The sequence below is a fragment of the Armigeres subalbatus genome, chromosome 2 (genome assembly GCF_024139115.2).
Source record: "Armigeres subalbatus isolate Guangzhou_Male chromosome 2, GZ_Asu_2, whole genome shotgun sequence".
NCBI classification, from domain to species: domain Eukaryota; kingdom Metazoa; phylum Arthropoda; class Insecta; order Diptera; family Culicidae; genus Armigeres; species Armigeres subalbatus.
The window spans coordinates 439944553-439967892 of NC_085140.1; the positions used below are offsets into that span (position 1 = coordinate 439944553).

Genomic DNA, 23340 nt, shown 5'->3' on the forward strand with positions numbered 1-23340 from the left:
AAAATTTAATTTTAAATTTTAAATTTTAAATTTTAAATTTAAATTTATTAAATTAATTTTAATTTAAATTTTAAATTTTAAATTTAAATTAAATTTTAAATTTTAAATTTAATTTAAATTTTAAATTTAAATTTTAAATTTTTAAATTTTTAAATTTTTAAATTTTAAATTTTTAAATTTTTAAATTTTTAAATTTTTAAATTTTAAATTTTTAAATTTTAAATTTTAAATTAAATTAAATTTTAAATTTTAAATTTTTAAATTTTAAATTTTAAATTTTAAATTTTTAAATTTTAATTTTAAATTTTAATTTTTAAATTTTTAAATTTTTTAAATTTTTAAATTTTTAATTTAATTTAATTAAATTTTTAAATTTTAAATTTTTAAATTTTAAATTTTAAATTAAATTTTAATTTTTAATTTTTAATTAATTTTAATTTTAATTAATTTTAATTAATTTTAATTTTTAAATTTTATTTAATTTTTAAATTTTTAATTTTGTTTAATTTTAAATTTTAAATTAAATTTTAAATTTTAAATTTTAATTTTATTAAATTAAATAAATAATTTAAAAAAATTTATAAATTTTAAATTTATTTTTTTATTTTTAAATTTTAAATCTTTAAATTTTTCAATTTCTGAATTTTGAAACTTTTTTTTAAATCTTTTATTTAAATCTTTAAATTTTTAAATTTTTAAATTTTTAAATTTTTAAATTTTTAAATTTTTAAATTTTTAAATTTTTAAATTTTTAAATTTTAAATTTTGAATTTCAATTTTAAATTTTTAAATTTTTTAAATTTTAAATTTTAAATTTTAAATTTTAAATTTTTAATTTAAATTTTAATTTTAAATTTTTAAATTTTTAAATGTTTAAATTTTTAATTTTTCAAATTTAAATTAAATTAAATTTTTAAATTTTTAAATTTTTAAATTTTTAAATTTTAATTAAATTTTAAATTTTAAATTTTAATTTTTAAATTTAAATTTTAAATTTTAATTTAAATTTTAAATTTTTTAAATTTTTAAATTTTAAATTTTAAATTTTTAAATTTTAATTTTAATTTTAAATTTTAAATTTTAATTTTAAATTTTAAATTTTAAATTTTAATTTTAAATTTTAAATTTTAAATTTTAAATTTTAAATTTTAAATATTTAAATATTTTTAAATCAGCAACACGCAACCGAAACTGAAGTAATACCGAATTTCTAAATGTTTAAATTTTTAAATTTTTAAATGTTTAAATTTTTAGGTTTTTAAATTTTTATTCAAAAAATTTAAATTTTCAATGAAAAAAGACTAATAGATTCAAGAAACGATTTGACTGGATAAAAAACTAGGAAATCAAAATTCTAAAAAATCAAAATTGCGAAATTGATAAAATCACGAATTAAAAATTGTTAATGCCCAAACTGTGTTTAGATCGATTTTTGAAAGCAAAATAATGATTTTGAGCAAGAACAAAAATTTGGGTTTTCGAGGGTTCAGAGCCAAATGGCAAAACGTCATTAAAGTTAATTCCCTTTATCCATTAAATAACGTGGTGAACATAGGTGGGATAGATGAAATGTTAGCCTAAAAAGTGGGAAATTCCTTTTAATGTGATTCGTCCACTATTAATTCTATTTTATGTTTTTTCAGACCAATAATGGCTATTGAGAGTGCAAATGCCAATACCTATAAGAGCACAGACGATACTGGAGAACACGGATTCCAGTACCAACGTGGTCTTGCGTATATCTCACTATTAAGGTTGTTTGGTCTAGGACTCAGCTTCAGTTTCTATTATGAGAGACAAGATGCTGACAAATTCGACGACCTGGCATTCGAAATCAAAAAAGGCGAAAAGGTAGAGCAGGGATACTTTGTACAAGTGAAGCATGCGTCTACTGAAGGATCATTCATCGGTTGTAGCCAGTTGTTCCCTGACCATGAGGATGCAAAACATAAAGGCAATTTCAGTATGTTCAAATATCTGAAATCATATTTGCTTTATTTGCGAAAATTGAATCGGTTTGAGAAAAAAATGATCATATTCACAAATAATACTTTGAGCCAAACGGATGAACTAAGGAAATTAGTGTCACTTTCTACTGGCAAGCCAGACAAGATAATGGATAAAGTTCTGCAAATAGCTCCAGCTGGAAATCTTGTTATATTCGAACCCACTGCAGAGGCCTACAAACAGCTCGAGGATTACATCAATAGGGACTTTTTGCTGATAAAGAATTTCATAGTCGGTCTTTTCAACAATGCAACAGATGTAGTTGTACCGGATCGTCTTAGATACATTTTGCGGAGTATTCTTAGCGAAAATCCCAAATATGTAGCCTTCACAGATAGTTTCGATGAAAATAACGCAAACAAAGATGTAGTTAAACTGTTTCAGTCAATTAGAACACAGTTAGACGTTAAGAATGTGAAGGTCCCTCCAAATATTGAACTGTTCAAAAAGTGGCCAAATGTAGGTAAAGATTTTATACCGATCAAAAATGCTATCATAGATTTATTTAAGAAAGGAACTGTGTCGGAAATATTGATAAATTATGGAGCTGCTTTGGAGAAAATTATTGAAAAAAGGCTGTGCTTCGCGAGATGCTTTACCGACAATAGTAATTTATGCAATAATTTGGAACGCGAATTAAAATCATTGAAAGGCATGGAAGTTAAACCAGACGAGATGTTTCTTGAAGAGACAATTGACAATCACAAAAGTTTGCCTGAAGGAGGGATGGAATTAGAAACTCTCGTAGAGGCTTTGTTAGAGCTTTTTCGGAAAGGAGCTGTGAAAGATATCTTGAAACATTATAAAATTCCACTGTGTCAAGTGCTGGAAAAATCTGGGGATGATAAATATAAATTTCGAGAATCTTTCATCAGATCTAATATTTTGTGCAAGCGATTGGAGGAACAATTAGGGGAATTAAATAAAAATGGTATTTTTCTCAAAGAGGCGTTCTTCGATAATCACGATTCAACGGTCAAAACTATTCCCGAGAATGATGATGAGTTTGAACAGCTAGTGAACATTATCGTAGAAGCATTTAAAGCAGGAACTATTACTGATACACTAAAAAAGGATAAACTTGTTCTGAAAAACATTTTAGCTGAAACATGTGGTTTTGCCAAATCCTTCTACGAACCTTACGAACTATCAAAAATATGTGAAGGTGAGGTTACACCAGAAGAGATGTTTCTAAATAAGAATTTTCCAGAGGAAGGCACGGAGTTTGATTCAGTCACTAAAGCCATAACGCGTTTTTTTAATGATGGAACTGTTGATTATGTACTGAAAAAATACAAATCAGAAATGTCGTCAATTATTGAAAAATCTGAAAATAGTTTTAAGTTTACTACATCTTTAATAGCTTATAGTAAATTATGCAGACGTTTAGAAGAGGTGATGGGAAAAATAGACGGCCGTGAAGCAAAAGATTCAGAAAATATATTATTGGATGGAAAAGACTCGAAAGAAAAAAACATTCCCACCGAAGAAACCGAATTCGAGTTATTTATAGACGCACTGAAAAAGCTGTTCGATACCGGGGAGGTGGATCCAATCTTAATAAAATATAAATCGGTGCTTTATAAGGTCTTAAAAAAGACGGAGAAAAAAGGTGTGCTGAAGTTCAGTAAAACATTCATTGCCCACAATAGACTATGTAAAGCATTGGAAGATCAGTTTGAAAATAAAAAATTGGAGGAAATTTTGGTTAGTACGAACGAAGTTCTTTTTGATGGAAACAGCTTTCCGTCGGAATCCAAGCAATTTGAAGATTTGAAGAAAGCACTTGAGGATCTATTCAAAACAGGAAAGGTTGCTGATATGCTGAAAGAACATAAAGAGGCAATGAATAAAATCCTTGAGAAAAACGAAGAAGGTAATAAAGTAAGATTCAAATCAAATACGAACATCGTTCTGTGTCAGCTGTTGGAAAATGATTTGGGAAGTTTGAGAAAAGTTCAGATTACTTTACCGCTCATGCTACCTAAGGTAAAAAAAACGAAAATTCAAAATTTTCCACTCGTTGACCGTAATATTGTTCCACTCATACATGCTGTTCAAAATTTATGCAAAAATGGTGTTGTTGATAAGCTTTTGCTAAGATATCAAACTCCTTTGCAGGAAATTTTTATAAAAACTGATGATGAAACAATAAAGTTTGCCCCAAATTCTGATAATCGAAATGGGAATGAAAGCGTCAGTCTATTCTATGAGTTGTTGAATACGTATTCTATCGATATGAATATGGTAATTAAGCCACAAAGACCATTATTTAAAACTCTGCCTTCCTCTGACGATGGCGTGAATCGGCTAAAGAACTCTCTCACGGAGTTTTTCAAGACAGGCGCCGTAGACGATGTGCTGGTCGATTATCAAGTCGGCCTTAAAGATATTCTGCAACCTGCTTATGAGATTACATTTTTGAAAACTTTCAAAGAACCCAATGAACTTTACAAACAATTGAAGAAAGACAACATTGACTTCTCTAAACCACGCTTTATGAAAAATCGAATATTAGATGAACGTATTTCTGAAGTAAGACAATGGCCACTTTTCACTAAAAAATCAGAAATAAAATCATTTTTCGAGCGATTCATCCTGTTGCACAGTCAACCACATAATTTGTACTCGTACGTGATTGATGAACTCTACTTATCCATGAAACCCTGGATGAGAACTGACGTATTTGGAAACTTGAGAGACGGTGACGGAGAGCGAGCTTTCAAAACATTCGAAAAAAGCTTTAAGGCAGCATCAAAAGGGACAAAAAAAAATGTAAAAAAAGTTTTAAATGAGAAATTGCGTGATGTTTTCCAAACGCAGTTACAAGATGACTTTAGAATAGTATATCCGGAATTAGAGTCACATGAACAGTACGAAAACAGACAAATTATGTATACCTCTCCGGATTCTTCGCAGAGGTCAGATGCAGAAATTGGAACCGTAAGTGGTCAGTCATTCGAAGCATATGAAATAAATATTGGCGAAACTGAATGCTCAAATTCATCGGATATTAAATATAAGGAAATTATTGATCATCAACTGGGAGACGTTTTGAACGACGAGCTGAAGAGCTATCAATGCTTTCTTTTGACAGCTGACCCAGGAATGGGCAAAACGATGTTTCTACATTTTTTTTTTTTTTTTTTTTTATATCTTTATTAAAGTGATTTTTAAGATGGTACAAAGTTCATCACTTAATGTTTCTACATTTCGTCGCTCTCAAAATGCAGAATCTTGGCAAGGGAACGGTGTTCTTAATTCATTTGGATAAAATACAAAAATCATTAAAGGAAGAAGCGTTAGATAATGTGCTGAATATACTCACTCCAGTTTTGTCTCCTAGCAACTTCAAACGTATTCTGGATGCCATTAACAAGCCAATGGAAACTGAACCAATCACGATATTTTTTGACGGGTTTGATGAAATCCACGAGGTCAACAGGGATGTAATCTGTAACCTGTTCAAAGCTCTTCTAAAATCGGAGAGCTTACGATTAATAATCAGCGGAAGGAAACACATTGAGCAGATTCTGACAGAAACTTTCAACACAGTTAATGTTAAACCAGTTACGTTATCAATACTTCCATTGGGAGATGAAAATCGAAAACTTATCATAAAAAGAATCTGGAATGTGTCCGACGATCATGAAAACCTGTTTAACGAATATTCTTCAAGATTGCTTGGCAAAATTGAAGTCGTTATTCCGCTTGCGGACAAAATCTTGGCAGTGGCTTTCAAAGACAGATTCAAAGATGTCTGCGTCAAAAATGAACAGGATCAGAGAAATGAATTGGACGAACTTGAACGAAATCAATTTGATCAAGTAAAAATTTATGAAATGTTCTTTAACACGGTTTTTAGAACGACAGCAACAGTTACAGAATTGAGTGAAATCAGATCTTTATATGACTCATGTGTCCTAGGCAGCTTTGACCAACATTCATTGTTGGCAATGAAAACACTTGACGTAAAGGAATTGGATGACCTTTTCAGAAATCCAGGAAAACAAGAAAGTTTGGCTAATTTCCGGCAAAAGTGTCTAAAAACTTCTGAGAAATCAATACTTATTGAAATTGTTGACAAAGATATTGAATTTACTCACCAAACTTATGCAGAATTTCTGATAGCCAAATATTTATTTGACCATCTCTACGACTACAAGACCCTCTTGTCAGATATATTTCGGCAACACGAAAGCATAAAACAATTTACCATGATGATGATTGAAAATTATTTTGTACAAATTTTCAACAAAAACGGTGAAGACAAAAAAAAATCGTTTTCAAATTGTCTTGAAGTAGTTTTCGGAGAATGTAATCCAATAGCATTCTTTGCGTGTGAGTGCAGTTGTATAGAATTGCTCAAAACATTCCTCGAAAAAAATGAAAAACTACCAAAGAATTTTGAAGGATACGATAAAATGCTGCATGTGGCGACTAGAAACGGAAGTTTAGAAATTTGCTCCCTTCTCATAAATGATTACACGTTCGATGTCAATGAACCACTAAATGATAATCCACCAATCTGTATTGCAGCTGAGAACGGATACAAAGGAGTTGTTGAGCTGTTATTATCAAAAGGAGCCGAACCAAATGTACAAGATCAAAAAGGTTGGTACCCTTTGCTCTATGCCGCTAGAAACGGTCAAAACGAAATAGTTTGTTTGATAATCGACAAAGGTGCAGACATCAAGCTATCGAACAAAGATGGCTCAACAGCAATGCATTTCGCTGCTTCAAACGGAAGAGTGGATGTTTTGAGAACTTTGATAGATAAAAATGCAGAAATAAATGCACAAAATGATTATGGTTGGACGCCTCTGCACTATGCCGTCCAAAAAGATGACAAAGAAGCAATAGTTTTGTTGATCGACAAAAATGCAGACATCAAGCTATCGGAGAAAAATGGCACAACAGCAATGCATATCGCTGCCTCAAACGGAGGAGTAGATGTTTTGAAAATTTTGATCGATAAAAAGGCAAACATAAATGTACAAAATGAATATGGTTGGACGCCTCTGCACTATGCCGCTCAAAAAGGTCACAACGATGCAGTGGATTTGTTGATTGAAAAAGGTGCAGTCATCGAGTTATCGGACAAAAAGGGCTCAACAGCAATGCATGCAGCTGCCTCAAACGGAAGAGTGGATGTATTGAGGACTTTGATCGATAAAAAGGCAAACATCAATGCACACCCTGGAAATGGTTGGACGCCTCTGCATAATGCCGCTCAAGAAGGTCACAGTGATGCAGTGCTTTTGTTGATTGACAATGGTGCCAACATCGAAATATCGGATCAAAATGGCTCAACAGCAATGCATATCGCTGCGTCAAAGGGAAGAGTGGATGTTTTGAGCACTTTGATCGATAAAAATGCAAACATAAATGCACAAAATAAATATGGTTTGACGCCTCTGCACTATGCCGCTCAAGAAGGTCACAATGATGCAGTGCTTTTGTTGATTGACAATGGTGCCAACATCGAAATATCGGATCAAAATGGCTCAACAGCAATGCATATCGCTGCCTCAAACGGAAGAGTGGATGTTTTGAGGACTTTGATCGATAAAAAAGCAAACATCAATGCACACCCTGGAAATGGTTGGACGCCTCTGCATAATGCCGCTCAAGAAGGTCACAGGGATGCAGTGCTTTTGTTGATTGACAATGGTGCAGACATCGAAATATCGGATCAAAATGGCTCAACAGCAATGCATATCGCTGCCTCAAAGGGAAGAGTGGATGTTTTGAGCATTTTGATCGATAAAAATGCAAACATAAATGCACAAAATAAATATGGTTTGACGCCTCTGCACTATGCCGCTCAAGAAGGTCACAATGATGCAGTGCTTTTGTTGATTGACAATGGTGCAAACATCGAAATATCGGATCAAAATGGTTCAACAGCAATGCATCTCGCTGCGTCAAACGGAAGAGTGGATGTTTTGAGCACTTTGATCGATAAAAAGGCAAACATTAATGCACATCCTGGAAATGGTTGGACGCCTCTGCACAATGCCGCTCAAGAAGGTCACAATGATGCAGTGCTTTTGTTGATTGACAAAGGTGCAAACATCGAAATATCGGATCAAAATGGTTCAACAGCAATGCATATCGCTGCCTCAAAGGGAAGAATGGATGTTTTGAGCACTTTGATCGATAAAAATGCAAACATAAATGTACAAAATGAAAATGGTTTGACGCCTCTGCACTATGCCGCTCAAGAAGGTCATAGTGATGCAGTGCTTTTGTTGATTGACAATGGTGCAGACATCGAATTATCGAATAAAAATGGCTTAACAGCAATGCAAGTCGCTGACGCAAACGGAAGGGTGGATGTTTTGAGCACTTTGATCAATAAAAAGGCAAACATCAATGCACATCCTGGAAATGGTTGGACGCCTCTGCACAATGCCGCTCAAGAAGGTCACAATGATGCAGTGCTTTTGTTGATTGACAAAGGTGCAAACATCGAAATATCGGATCAAAATGGCTCAACAGCAATGCATATCGCTGCCTCAAAGGGAAGAATGGATGTTTTGAGCACTTTGATCGATAAAAATGCAAACATAAATGCACAAAATAAATATGGTTTGACGCCTCTGCACTATGCCGCTCAAGAAGGTCACAGTGATGCAGTGCTTTTGCTGATTGACAAAGGTGCAAACATCGAATTATCGGATCAAAATGGCTCAACTGCAATGCATGCGGCTGCCTCAAACGGAAGAGTGGATGTTTTGAGCACTTTGATCGATAAAAAGGCAAACATCAATGCACATCCTGAAAATGGTTTGACGCCTCTGCACTATGCCGCTCAAGAAGGTCACAATGATGCAGTGCTTTTGCTGATTGACAAAGGTGCAAACATCGAAATATCGGATCAAAATGGCTCAACAGCAATGCATATCGCTGCCTCAAAGGGAAGAATTGATGTTTTGAGCACTTTGATCGATAAAAATGCAAACATAAATGCACAAAATAAATATGGTTTGACGCCTCTGCACTATGCCGCTCAAGAAGGTCACAATGATGCAGTGCTTTTGTTGATTGACAATGGTGCCAACATCGAAATATCGGATAAAAATGGCTCAACAGCAATGCATATCGCTGCCTCAAACGGAAGAGTGGATGTTTTGAGGACTTTGATCGATAAAAAAGCAAACATCAATGCACACCCTGGAAATGGTTGGACGCCTCTGCATAATGCCGCTCAAGAAGGTCACAGGGATGCAGTGCTTTTGCTGATTGACAATGGTGCAGACATCGAAATATCGGATCAAAATGGCTCAACAGCAATGCATATCGCTGCCTCAAAGGGAAGAGTGGATGTTTTGAGCATTTTGATCGATAAAAATGCAAACATAAATGCACAAAATAAATATGGTTTGACGCCTCTGCACTATGCCGCTCAAGAAGGTCACAATGATGCAGTGCTTTTGTTGATTGACAATGGTGCAAACATCGAAATATCGGATCAAAATGGCTCAACAGCAATGCATATCGCTGCGTCAAACGGAAGAGTGGATGTTTTGAGCACTTTGATCGATAAAAAGGCAAACATCAATGCACATCCTGGAAATGGTTGGACGCCTCTGCACAATGCCGCTCAAGAAGGTCACAGTGATGCAGTGCTTTTGTTGATTGACAAAGGTGCAAACATCGAAATATCGGATCAAAATGGTTCAACAGCAATGCATATCGCTGCCTCAAAGGGAAGAATGGATGTTTTGAGCACTTTGATCGATAAAAATGCAAACATAAATGTACAAAATGAAAATGGTTTGACGCCTCTGCACTATGCTGCTCAAGAAGGTCATAGTGATGCAGTGCTTTTGCTGATTGACAATGGTGCAGACATCGAAATATCGGATCAAAATGGTTCAACAGCAATGCATATCGCTGCCTCAAAGGGAAGAATGGATGTTTTGAGCACTTTGATCGATAAAAATGCAAACATAAATGCACAAAATAAATATGGTTTGACGCCTCTGCACTATGCCGCTCAAGAAGGTCACAGTGATGCAGTGCTTTTGCTGATTGACAAAGGTGCAAACATCGAATTCTCGGATCAAAATGGCTCAACTGCAATGCATGCAGCTGCCTCAAACGGAAGAGTGGATGTTTTGAGCACTTTGATCGATAAAAAGGCAAACATCAATGCACATCCTGGAAATGGTTTGACGCCTCTGCACTATGCCGCTCAAGAAGGTTACAGTGATGCAGTGCTTTTGCTGATTGACAAAGGTGCAAACATCGAAATATCGGATCAAAATGGCTCAACAGCAATGCATATCGCTGCCTCAAAGGGAAGAATGGATGTTTTGAGCACTTTGATCGATAAAAATGCAAACATAAATGCACAAAATAAATATGGTTTGACGCCTCTGCACTATGCCGCTCAAGAAGGTCACAATGATGCAGTGCTTTTGTTGATTGACAAAGGCGCAAACATCGAATTATCGGATAAAAATGGCTTAACAGCAATGCAAGTCGCTGACGCAAACGGAAGGGTGGATGTTTTGAGAACTTTGACCGATAAAAAGGCAAACATCAATGCACATCCTGGAAATGGTTGGACGCATCTGCACAATGCCGCTCAAGAAGGTCACAATGATGCAGTGCTTTTGTTGATTGACAAAGGTGCAAACATCGAATTATCGGACAAAAATGGCTTAACAGCAATGCAAGTCGCTGACGCAAACGGAAGGATGGATGTTTTGAGCACTTTGAACGAACGATAAAAAACTAAAAGGTGCAACCCAATCGGATCAATGGACACGCCTTTCGAATGTGCGTTGAGGCTCTGAACGTTCAGACTCATCAAAACCGCTGAGTGATCGGAATTTCCCAGAAATGTGATAAGTTCATCACGGATCATCACTAGCCTATGGTTTTCCAAACGTCGCATCTCATCTCGGAGGTCTTTCATTTTGGGAGTGTTGCTGCCTTTGTTATGATGAAAGATGAAGGAATTAGTGGAGTTTGTCAAGTAAAGCCCTTGTAGTGAGCTTACACGTGACAAAGCAACGTACACGAGCTGCTGGTCCTGACCTTTGTCATAGTCCACACCAATTTAAGCAAACGTACCTCCTTGCGATTTGTGGAATGTCAACGCGCAAGCCCTGACGACGGGAAACTGTATCCGTTTGCACTTTGCAGTGTTGAAATATGTCAAAGTCAATGCAGTGAAAAACATGGATCTCAGCATATTCTCCGGTCAATATCATCGCCGCCGTCGTGAGTGCGACTGTAAGGCAGCCAAAAAATCATCCCAACACCAACCATTCCATTTAGCATTCAACCCAACACAAGTCGCGCTGGCAAGCTGCTCAGTTCGTGCGTTACCGCATTAATATGAGTGGCCCATTTAAACGTGTGGTGATTTTTTGTCATTTGCTGGATTTTTTTTCTTGAGCAAGGGTAAACGGAAATCTGCAACCAGACACCTGAGGAGGTAACTCAGGTAGTGTGGGGATGGGTATGTCATGGAACTCTTACCCGACCCACTAAAACCAAAACCCTTTCGCCAGTCCGTACCCCCGGCCCGCAATAAGGCAATACATCAGGGGGGGACTATTGAGAACACCCACGCCTATGTTAACGCACTTGACGCTAATACACACAACATCGCCTTCAAGGGTGGTAACCTCACCACCCGTCGATCGCAAGCTATGATAGTAACCTAGCGGTCCGTATCATAATCTCACGAGCACCCCGACAACAAACCACCGCGCATGAACCGCAATGGCCTCTATATCTACATTAGACTGGCCCAGGAAACAAAAAGTTGTGTAATTCCACGGGGCACCCCCCAGGATTGTGTCTTTGGGTGAGAAAATCAATCTCTGAAAATTTCAGCTCAATCGCTTGTTGCATAAGCTGGCGCATTTGATTTGAAGTTTGTATGGGGATTTCAGCCAAAATGTATAGGAAAATACACCTCCGTCACTCATTCGATCTGGAAATTGGTTCTGATTGCTCGATTGACCTCAAAATTGCAAAAACGGCAGTTGGTATGCTACAGAACAATTTCACAGAACATTGTATGATGATTAAATGAACTTTTATATAGGTTTTGGCTGATGCGATTCGATAAAAAAATCCAAAAATACAGAAATCAGCTCCTAATAAATTAGCCGAAAACTATATAAAAATTCATTTAATCATCATGCAATGTTCTGTGAAATTGTTCTGTAGCATACCAACTGCCGTTTTTGCAATTCTGAGGTCAATCGAGCAATCAGCACCAATTTCCAGATCGAATAAGTGACGGAGGTGTATTTTCCTATACATTTTGGCTGAAATCCCCATACAAACTTCGAATCAAATGCGCCAGCTTATGCAACAAGCGATTGAGCTGAAATTTTCAGAGATTGATGTTCTCACCCAAAGACACAATTCTGGGGGGTGCCCCGTGGAATTCGACAACATTTTTTCTCCCCATACTAATCTGGGCCAGTCTAATCTACATACTGAGGTCCCCGCAGCCCACCCGAGACATGTTGGTTGTCGGGGTGAGCAAAGTGTTCACTGCATCACAGGTGCCCTTACTGCATTCGTTGGTTTTGTTCAAGACGCCACCACCGCTGCAGTTTCGACATAATCTGTTGAGATGCTGTGTTCATCGCATTCCATATAACTTCCTCCCGGCACATCCTCTCGACGGAACATCACATGCTCTGCCGACTCTACCTCCTCACCCACACATTCGAACACTCCGCAGAATTTGCGGAGCCAAACCTGTGTAGGATTTTTTTAAAGCAACCATGTTCAGACAACACCTGCGTTAGGTGGAAGTTGACCTGACCATGTTTTCTATCGACCCAGTTGGACACATCCGGAATCAGTCTGAGGGTCCAACGACCTTTGACTGCGGTCACCGGTCATTGATTGTTCCTTCCTCCAGGTTAATGTTTAAATAATGAAATAATCGTCAAAATTGGTAATCGATCAAGTAATGGTTAAGTAGTTCCCTTTGAAATTTGAAAACAAATTTTCATATCAAAATTAAAAATGAATGCTTTACTGATAAATTGAAAAAAAAACTCAATTCAAACGTTAGGTATCAACTGAATATATACAACAGAACCAATAGAGCCACGTGCTAAATGACATTTGAAACATTTTTAATTTGTACTATTTTCAAACCATATTAATTCAAATAAAAAAATACCTCATATTAAAAACTTCACGGCAAAGAAGACCACTCGAGGAAATTAAAAATGTACACAAATGTACAAGAGATTGTAAAAAAAAGAAAAAAAAATACTGAAAAATTCGAACGAAATCCTTAGAATTCAGAATTCGGGGTCTCCAGTTAGCCTTGCGAGCTAATGCGTAGGATCGCCAATCCGGAGAAGGCGAGTTCAATTCTTGTTCCGGTCAATAATGTTTTCGGGTGGGGAACATTCTTGACTTCCTGGGCAAAGTGTATCTATGGTGCTTGCCGCACAAGTTACATACTCACGCAATGGTGGGTATAGAAAGCTTTCAATTAATAACTTAGGGAATGCGAATAGAATACTAGCTGAAAAGCAATTCAAGTTCTAATTGGAATGTAGACCCATCGAAGAAGAAGAAGGAGATCCTCGAAAAAAAAATTTAAACTCCTGTTTATACAACATCCAGGTGAAATTATTCATATTGATCGTCAGTTGCCTTGTGCTATGTAATCCTGAGAGAAACTGAAGTATGCATCAAAAAAGAATCACTATAGATTTGACTGATTAGGTCGAAAGTTTAAAAATATAATAACTCTATTCATAGTGTAGGTAAAGAGATTCAATAAAATAAATTTGTGTGAAAAATGGCAAAACGTGTATGGTTATATTTTTATATTGTATGAGTCCGAATATACCTTATTGTAGCAGCCACCAAAAGAAAAAGGAATAGTCTCTCATTCATTTCATTTCATTTATTTAGTTAACATCTAAACAGATAACACTGAATCAACAATTTGACGCCACAATGCACGGTTCGAGGCCGCATCTCTCCATCCTCGGATACGCCCCACGCTCGCCAAGTCGTTTTGCACCTGGTCTGCCCATCTCGCTCGCTGCGCTCCACGCCGTCTCGTACCTGCCGGATCGGAAGCGAACACCATATTTGCAGGGTTGCTGTCCGGCATTCTTGCAACATGTCCTGCCCATCGTACCCTTCCGGCTTTAGCTACCTTCTGGATACTGGGTTCGCCGTAGAGTTGGGCGAGCACATGGTTCATTCTTCGCCGCCAAACACCGTCTTCTTGCACACCGCCAAAGATGGTCCTAAGCACCCGTCTCTCGAATACTCCGAGTGCTTGCAAGTCCTCCTCGAGCATTGTCCATGTTTCATGTCCGTAGAGGACAACCGGTCTTATAAGCGTCTTGCACATGACACATTTGGTGCGGTGGCGAATCTTTTTCGACCGCAGTTTCTTCTGGAGCCCGTAGTAGGCCCGACTTCCACAGATGATGCGCCTTCGTATTTCACGACTAACGTTGTTGTCAGCCGTTAGCAAGGATCCGAGGTAGACGAATTCCTCGACCTCCTCGAAGATATCCCCGTCTATCGTAACACTGCTTCCCAGGCGGACCCTGTCGCGCTCGGTTCCGCCCACAAGCATGTACTTTGTCATTGACGCATTCACCACCAGTTCAACTTTTGTTGCTTCACGTTTCAGGCGGGTGTACAGTTCTGCCACCTTTGCAAATGTTCGGCCGACAATGTCCATGTCATCCGCGAAGCAAATAAATTGGATGGATCTGTTGAAAATCGTACCCCGGCTGTTACACCCGGCTCTCCGCATGACACTTTCTAGCGCAATGTTGTACAACAGGCACGAAAGTCCATCACCTTGTCTTAGTCCCCGGCGCGATTCGAACGAACTGGAGTGTTCGCCCGAAATCTTCACACAGTTTTGCACACCATCCACCGTTGCTTTGATCAGTCTGGTAAGCTTCCCAGGGAAGCTGTTCTTGTCCATAATTTTGCATAGCTCTACGCGGTCTATACTGTCGTATGCCGCCTTGAAATCAACGAACAGATGGTGCGTTGGGACCTGGTATTCACGGCATTTTTGAAGGATTTGCCGTACAGTAAAGATCTGGTCCGTTGTCGAGCGGCCGTCAACGAAGCCGGCTTGATAACTTCCCATGAACTCGTTCACTAATGGTGACAGACGACGGAAGATGATCTGGGATATCACTTTGTAGGCGGCATTAAGGATGGTGATCGCTCGAAAGTTCTCACACTCCAGTTTGTCGCCTTTCTTGTAGATGGGGCATATAACCCCTTCCTTCCACTCCTCCGGTAGCTGTTCGGTTTCCCAGATTCTGACTATCAGTTTGTGCAGGCAAGTTGCCAGCTTTTCCGGGCCCATCTTGATGAGCTCAGCTTCGATACCATCCTTACCAGCTGCTTTATTGGTCTTTAGCTGTTGAATGGCATCCTTAACTTCCCTCAAGGTGGGGGCTGGTTGGCTTCCATCGTCCGCTGAACTGACGTAGTCATCTCCTCTGCTGCCTTGACTTTCACTGCCTGTACTCTCTCTGCCTGCCATTCAAATGTTCCTCGTAGTGCTGCTTCCACCTTTCGATCACCACACGTTCGTCCGGCAAGATGCTCCCATCCTTATCCCGGCACATTTCGGCTCGCGGCACGAAGCCTTTGCGGGATGCGTTGAGCTTCTGATAGAACTTGCGTGTATCTTGAGAACGGCACAGCTGTTCCATCTCCTCGCACTCCGCTTCTTCCAGGCGGCGTTTCTTCTCCTGAAAAAGGCGGGTCTGCTGTCTCCGCGTCCGTCTATAACGTTCCACGTTCTGCCGGGTACCTTGCTGCAGCGCGACCGCCCGCGCTGCGTCCTTCTCCTCCAGAATCTGTCTGCACTCTTCGTCGAACCAATCGTTCCGTAGACTTCGACCCATATACCCGACGTTGTTCTCCGCTGCGTCGTTAATGGCTGCTTTGACTGTATTCCAGCAGTCCTCAAGAGGGGCCCCATCGAGCTCACCCTTTTCCGGAAACGCTGCCTCGAGATGCTGCGCGTATGCAGTGGCGACATCAGGTTGCTTCAGTCGCTCTAGGTCGTACCGCGGCGGTCGTCGGTACCGAACATTGTTGATGACTGTTGGCCCAATGCCAACATTGATGAAGGACCAGTACAACGCTGTACGACGATGACGCCACTGACGAGATTGACGGCGCTAAACCCGCCGAATTCCTCCTAATCTACTTAAACCAACTCTAGCTTGCGATGCAATCGTCACTCTGCATCGTCTGCTTCCTATGTATTTGCCTTGAAAAAGACACGGCTCGCCTCTATCCTACTTTAGGCAAGCAGCGAGCAATTCGGTGACGACGAAAGCATTAGCAAGAGCGGGCAGGAACAGTTGCAGGGAGAATCGCAGTTGGACATCGAATCTGAAGACGCCGGCTTGGCAGCAACAATAGGACACTGTAGGAATGCGCTGATCACATCAGCGGCTGTACGATGAAATTTTCGGATTCGTAATTAAACTCGCGGTTTCACTTTTGTACAGTATAATCGTACCAAACAAACTGACACAGAATGACAAAATGACACGTTCTTATATACCCTTTCCCCGGATGCGATTGCATCATCTCTTTTCTGATTGGTCGAACATTTTTTACATGGATACAATAGCGGTTAATAATATTGAGAGTTCACTGGAAGTGGAAAATTCCACTGGCTGCGTACTTTTGTGTATTTCGATGAATTACCGGTTTCGCTCAGGTGGATTTGTGAAGTGTTGCCAAAACCATTGAATCTTCGCTTTCGCGAACATACTCCCGCGGGCAACTGGATTGAGATTCGGAAGTTGATGCATGTAAATTACTAGTTGGAGGCAAATTGTCTTCAATAGGCAAAATCGATAATTTTGTTATGGGTCGACGGAAAATCAGATCCCCTACCTTTACATCAACAGCTCGAACAAGATCATCTTCCCCGGGATACACAGAAAGGATTTTTCCTAATTTCCAATTTTGGGGTGGTAAGTTCTTATCGTGCAGTAAAATAATCATTCCGGAACGAACATTTGGGTAGCGAATGCGATTTTTTCCTCTTACTTGAAGACTCGATACATAATCACGAACCCAAGCCTTCCAAAAATGCTCTCGCATTTGTTGGATATGTTGGAACCGGGAGAGTCTGTTTTTACTAAGGCCTTCATATGATGGTTCGGGAACGGCATTTAAAGGTCGCCCAATCAAAAAATGGGCCGGAGTGATCACTTCTTCGTCCGAAGGGTCTGTTGAGAGCGAATAGAGAGGCCTGGAATTTAAAATGGCTTCGGTTTGTACAAGAAGGGTGGAAAATTCTTCGAATGTCAACGTCACTCCCTTTAAAATTCGTTTGAGGTGAAACTTGGTGCTTTTGACAGAAGCTTCCCACAACCCACCAAATTCTGGGGCTTCAGGGGGAATAAAATGCCATTCAATTTCCCTAGTGTGACAAAAAGCTTCGATATCATTTATAGCAATTCCATTGCGAAAGAGTGTAAAGAGATCGTGTAACTCCGACTTTGCGCCTCGAAAATTACTCCCATTATCAGAATGGAGCTCGCGCACTAAACCCCGCCGTCCAATAAATCTATGTAAGGCTGCAATGAACGCTGCAGATGTCATATCCGACACAAGTTCAAGGTGAATGGATTTTGTCACCATACAAACAAACAGGGCAATGTAGGCTTTCACAAATACTGGTTTTCTGGATCCTTGTTTGATTGAGAATGGCCCGGCATAATCGACACCTGTTACCTCGAATGGCGCTGCGGGTGTAATTCGATACTTCGGTAGACTTCCCATATATTGCACAACGCCCTTTGGTTTAACCCGGAAACATTTAACGCATCGATTTGTTATCTTACGTACGACTGATCGAGAACCAAGAATCCAAAACCTTTGTCGAACTGCAGATAGCAGCCCATTCGGACCAATATGTAGATTTTCCTCATGGTATGCTTGAACGATGAGATCAGTGAGACGATGTTTTGGCAGAATATATTGATGCTTCGTATGCATAGGTAATCGCGATTTTTGGATTCTTCCCCCGACCCGCAAGGCTCCATCTTGAAGGAACGGCCCGAGAGTGCCAATAATCTTGCAGGGCTCTTGATTTTCAACACGTTGGATTTCGTCAAGTAATTCTTCGTGTTGAATGATTATCACTAAAGTATGCAAAGCTGACCTTAGCTCAGTGACCGTAGGATAGTTGCTGACTGAACGAGAACTAGAATCCCTTGTTCGACAATTACGAATGAATCTTTGGACGTATGCGAGAACGCGTTGCAACTTTCGAAACGAACTAAACCTATTGAAAAGTGGCAAACTGTCAACATTCAATACGGAAACAGCAACTAACGACGATGTCTTTATATCAGGTAATTCGCATTCGGGAATCGAAACTTGAGTCTCAGGGATATAGTCATTCTGTCGAAGAAAAGATGGACCTTCCCACCACAAAGAATTCGATTTCAATGAACTTGGAAGTTGTCCTCGAGAAACCACATCTGCTGGATTCTCTTTTGATCTCACATAATTCCACCGGAGATGACCATTGGTGTTTACAATTTCTTCTATGCGATTTCGAACGAACGGTTGAAGTAGTATTGGAGATTTTTGCACCCACGCCAAAAATATTTGGCTGTCAGAGTAAAGTTGTACAGTAGCAAATTCTTCTTGAAGAGTGGAAACAACCTTTCGCACAAGACGGGATAACAGTAAGGCAGCGCAAAGCTCTTTACGAGGAATAGTTACTTCTTGCAGCGGAGCGATTCTGGACTTACTACACAGCAACCTGGATGAAGCAGTTCCATCAGCATGGACACTTCTAACATATATGCAAGCTCCATACGCAATTCCCGAAGCATCGGCGAAACCATGCAATTCGAGGCTTTCGTGAGCAGCTACGATTACTTGACGTGGAATTTTGATTTCGTTGACGAGATGTAACGATGAATGAAACTGTAACCAGTTATCCAGCAGCGACCCATATAGTTCAGTGTCCCAACCGATTTGAGCCACCCATGTTTTTTGCATTATTTGCTTAGCCAGAACAATGACCGGGGAAAGAAATCCCAAGGGATCAAACAACTGGGCTATTTTTGAGAACACCATTCTCTTCGTAACTGGATTGAAATCATCAACCGAAGATGAAGCTGAGAATAAAAACCGATCATTGGCTGGATCCCACAAGAGACCCAATGTCTTCATGACCTCATTATCCGATAATTGATCAATCTGAGATAGTTTCTCACGTTCGCTATCAGATATACCTTGAAGAATCGATCCATCATTGGCACACCATTTATGAACCGGAAAACCTCCCTTCTGCAACATATGCTGTATTTGAATCCTACTCTCGGTTGCCCTCTCGATGGTCTTTTCCCCAGACAATATATCATCGATGTAACAATCTTCTCGAATAACTCGAGCTGCCAACGGAAAGTCAGTCTCTTCATCATCGCAAAGCTGAGTTAAGCATCGAGTTGCTAAGAAAGGTGCAGCTGCAGTACCATAAGTTACTGTCTTTAGCTCCAGAACACGAAGGCGATCGGATGATTGAGCACGCCAGAAAATACGTTGGAATGACGTTTGACTAGGATCGACAAGCACTTGTCGATACATCTTTGTGATGTCAGCCGTAAATACGTATTGATGCTTACGAAACCTTAAGAGAATTGCAAAAAGGTCACTTTGAATCACTGGACCAACTTTCAGAACGTCATTCAAAGAAACGGACGACGGAGACGACTTCGATGAAGCGTCAAACACAACCCTGAGTCTCGTGCTTGAGCTGTTTGGTTTGAGAACGGCATGGTGGGGCATATAGTATTTCATCCTACCTGGGGGGTCGTCAGCCTCACATATTTCTTCACAATGTCCTAGCGCAATATACTCTTCAATAAACTTAGAATATTCAGTTCGTAGCACAGGACTCTTGGAAAGCCGACGCTCAAGAAACAAAAACCGGCGGAGAGCCAGCGTACGATTGTCATCCAACGCATGGAAATTTTCTCGTAACGGTAGTTTAACAACATATCTTCCAGAGGAATCACGATAATGAGTACTTTGAAAAGCCTGTTCACATTCTTGTTCTTCGGACGTTTTGGGGCCGACATTTGTTAATTCCTCGATTTCCCAAAACCTCTTGATCGATTCGTTCAGACAATCAATAGTTAGGGAATTTACTTGAACATTTATTATAGAAGACACCTCATCTTGAATCTCCCTGCAATCCCCCAACCTAGTTCTGTTTCTCGCAACTCAGGTAAACCATCGGCAATAACAAACTGACCTTGTTTCAGCAATCTGAAAAACTGACCGACACCAATCAGCAAGTCGACATCAGCTGGAATATGGAAATGTGGATCTGCCAAATATAAGCCATTAGGAATATTCCACTGAGAAATATCAATCAGTTCACTAGGGAGAGCCTTAGTGATCTTGGGAGTGACCAGACATTTCAGCATTGATGTGTAATCGCTGTACATCGAGACAAGTTGAACCTCCACAACACGATGAGACTTACTACGTACATTGCTAACGCCGACCAAATCAACTTCTATTGGTTTACCTTCAAAGCCCAACCTTTCGAACATAGCAACAGATAGAAGATTAGTTTGCGCGCCACAGTCCAAGAAGGCGCGACATGGAACATATTGTCCATATTTGTCAATGAGCCAAACTACTGCTGTTAGGAGAAGAGTATGAGGTAGAGTAGCTGTACAGACAATTGAACAAGGAGAAACAACTGCAGGAGTCGTTGGGACTAAGGCGTTGGCTGACGGTTGTGAGCTCTGGTTAGAAGAATCCTGAGAATGAGATTGTTCAGTCGGCTTAACATTACTTTCCGATTTGACATCGACATGGAGCAAAGAGTGATGGCGCTTATTACATTTTGAGCAACACTTCTTAGATGGACAATCCACTGAGCGGTGACCGGAACGCAGGCAATTAAAACAGAGTCGACAACTTTTAACCTTATTAACACGTTCCCCGATTGTTAATTTACAGAAAGCTGGACATTGGTAGTTAAAATGTTGTTGGCCACACACCTGACAGGTAACACTGGTGGCATCTGATGTAGTGACATTAACCTTGATGCTAGGTGGTTTGACGGACGATGGTTTTACATTGTATGATGTCTTCGGCTGATCACTTTCGCACCGCTCCAATACACTGCATTGCTCTTTGAGAAATTGGAGAGTATCTTCTAGGCTAGGTAGCTCACCGTGCGTGAGCGATTGCTCCCAATGCTTGCGTGTCACAGGATCAAAACAGGACGTCAAGATTTTCGTGATTATTAGCCCTGAAGTATTATCAATCTCCTGCTCCATAAATTTTAGCCCTTCAACATGTCGTGTACACGTGTCGAGCAATTTCAGTTCACCGTGTGATTCTTTTGACATTTTCTTCATTGTAAGTAGACCTCCAATGTGAGTATCTATAATTACGCGAGGGTTTTCATAACGTTCTTTCAATATTTCCCATGCATGACTGAAATTATTGTCTGCAAGCGTTCTTGAATCGATAATTCCAGCTGCAGCCCCAATCAATGACTTCTCGAGATGATGCAGCTTGATTGCATCTGAATCAGCACAGCGAACAATAATATCAGTGAACATTGCTTTGAACCGTGGCCAATTTTCATATCTCCCATCGAATGTAGGGATGGGAGCCTTGAGAGGTTGTTGTTGAATAATCACATTTTGTTGACCAGCATTCGAAGAAGGTTGATCAACAGCTTTGGTCGATAAACGATCCATCAAGCATTCAAGGCGAACCATGGTTTCTGTATGCAATTGTTCAAATTCAGTTAATTTTAGGTCTTGTTCGTCAAGCTTTCCAAGAGGAAGCGCAGCAATGACTTCTTTATGGAGGGAGCAATATTCGGTGTAATGTACGTCAAGTTTTTTGCTAAACACTTTAAGCAAAGCAAGACTTACCGTAGCCAAATCATCTTCTCCTTTCTCGAGCGTTTGCAGTATCGTGGTAACCTTACCTTTCACGGAACCACGCTGGTGGATGAGCGATTTCAGGTGTTCTTCCATCTTCATCGGCTTCTTTGTTTTCTCTGGTGTATGGGAAACTGGCATCGGAAGGACACTGTTGCTTCTTAGCAACCGACATTAACTCACGAGATACTAGTTTACCAGAGCGGTATCACACTTCTTTTTGTTGTTGGATATAATCACTTTTAACGAGATGTTCACTAGTTCATGTTCGAGTTTCTTCACACTTGCACTTGTTCTTCTTTTTAGAGTTTAAGTTCACTAATGTGCTCCCGCAACAGGTTCCAAAGCAATTTGCGGCAAGTTTTTTCTAACACTTTCCATGTTGCGGAGCACTGCGGTTGTTCACTTCCTTTTTTTCACTATCCGGCTCGAGTAGGACCACTATGTTGGCCCATTGCCAACATTGATGAAGGACCAGTACAACGCTGTACGACGATGACGCCGCTGACGAGATTGACGGCGCTAAACCCGCCGAATTCCTCCTAATCTACTTAAACCAACTCTAGCTTGCGATGCAATCGTCACTCTGCATCGTCTGCTTCCTATGTATTTGCCTTGAAAAAGACACGGCTCGCCTCTATCCTACTTTAGGCAAGCAGCGAGCAATTCGGTGACGACGAAAGCATTAGCAAGAGCGGGCAGGAACAGTTGCAGGGAGAATCGCAGTTGGACATCGAATCTGAAGACGCCGGCTTGGCAGCAACAATAGGACACTGCAGGAATGCGCTGATCACATCAGCGGCTGTACGATGAAATTTTCGGATTCGTAATTAAACTCGCGGTTTCACTTTTGTACAGTATAATCGTACCAAACAAACTGACACAGAATGACAAAATGACACGTTCTTATATACCCTTTCCCCGGATGCGATTGCATCATCTCTTTTCTGATTGGTCGAACATTTTTTACATGGATACAATAGCGGTTAATAATATTGAGAGTTCACTGGAAGTGGAAAATTCCACTGGCTGCGTACTTTTGTGTATTTCGATGAATTACCGGTTTCGCTCAGGTGGATTTGTGAAGTGTTGCCAAAACCATTGAATCTTCGCTTTCGCGAACAATGACGGATAGTTTTGGGCGCAGTTTATCCATCATCAGATAGTGGTCAGAGTCGATGTTAGCGCCACGATATGTCCTGACGTCGATAATGTCGAAGAAGTGCCGTCCATCAATCAGAACGTGATCGATTTGTGATTCTGTCTGCAGTGGTGATCTCCAGGTGTACCGATACGGGAGGCTGTGTTGGAAGTAGGTGCTGCGAATGGCCATATTCTTGGATGCGGCGAAATCAATTAGTCGTAGGCC

At 39.7% G+C, this 23340-nt stretch overlaps 1 protein-coding gene across 1 annotated transcript; it reads left to right on the forward strand.

Moving 5' to 3' along the window:
* The first annotated feature begins 5213 nt into the window (after positions 1–5213).
* LOC134213656 (serine/threonine-protein phosphatase 6 regulatory ankyrin repeat subunit B-like) lies at positions 5214–13816 on the forward strand. The gene has a single exon (XM_062692908.1). The coding sequence runs from the start codon at positions 5235–5237 to the stop codon at positions 10749–10751; it is 5517 nt and encodes a 1838-aa protein (XP_062548892.1). The 5' UTR covers positions 5214–5234; the 3' UTR covers positions 10752–13816.
* The last annotated feature ends 9524 nt before the right edge of the window (positions 13817–23340 follow it).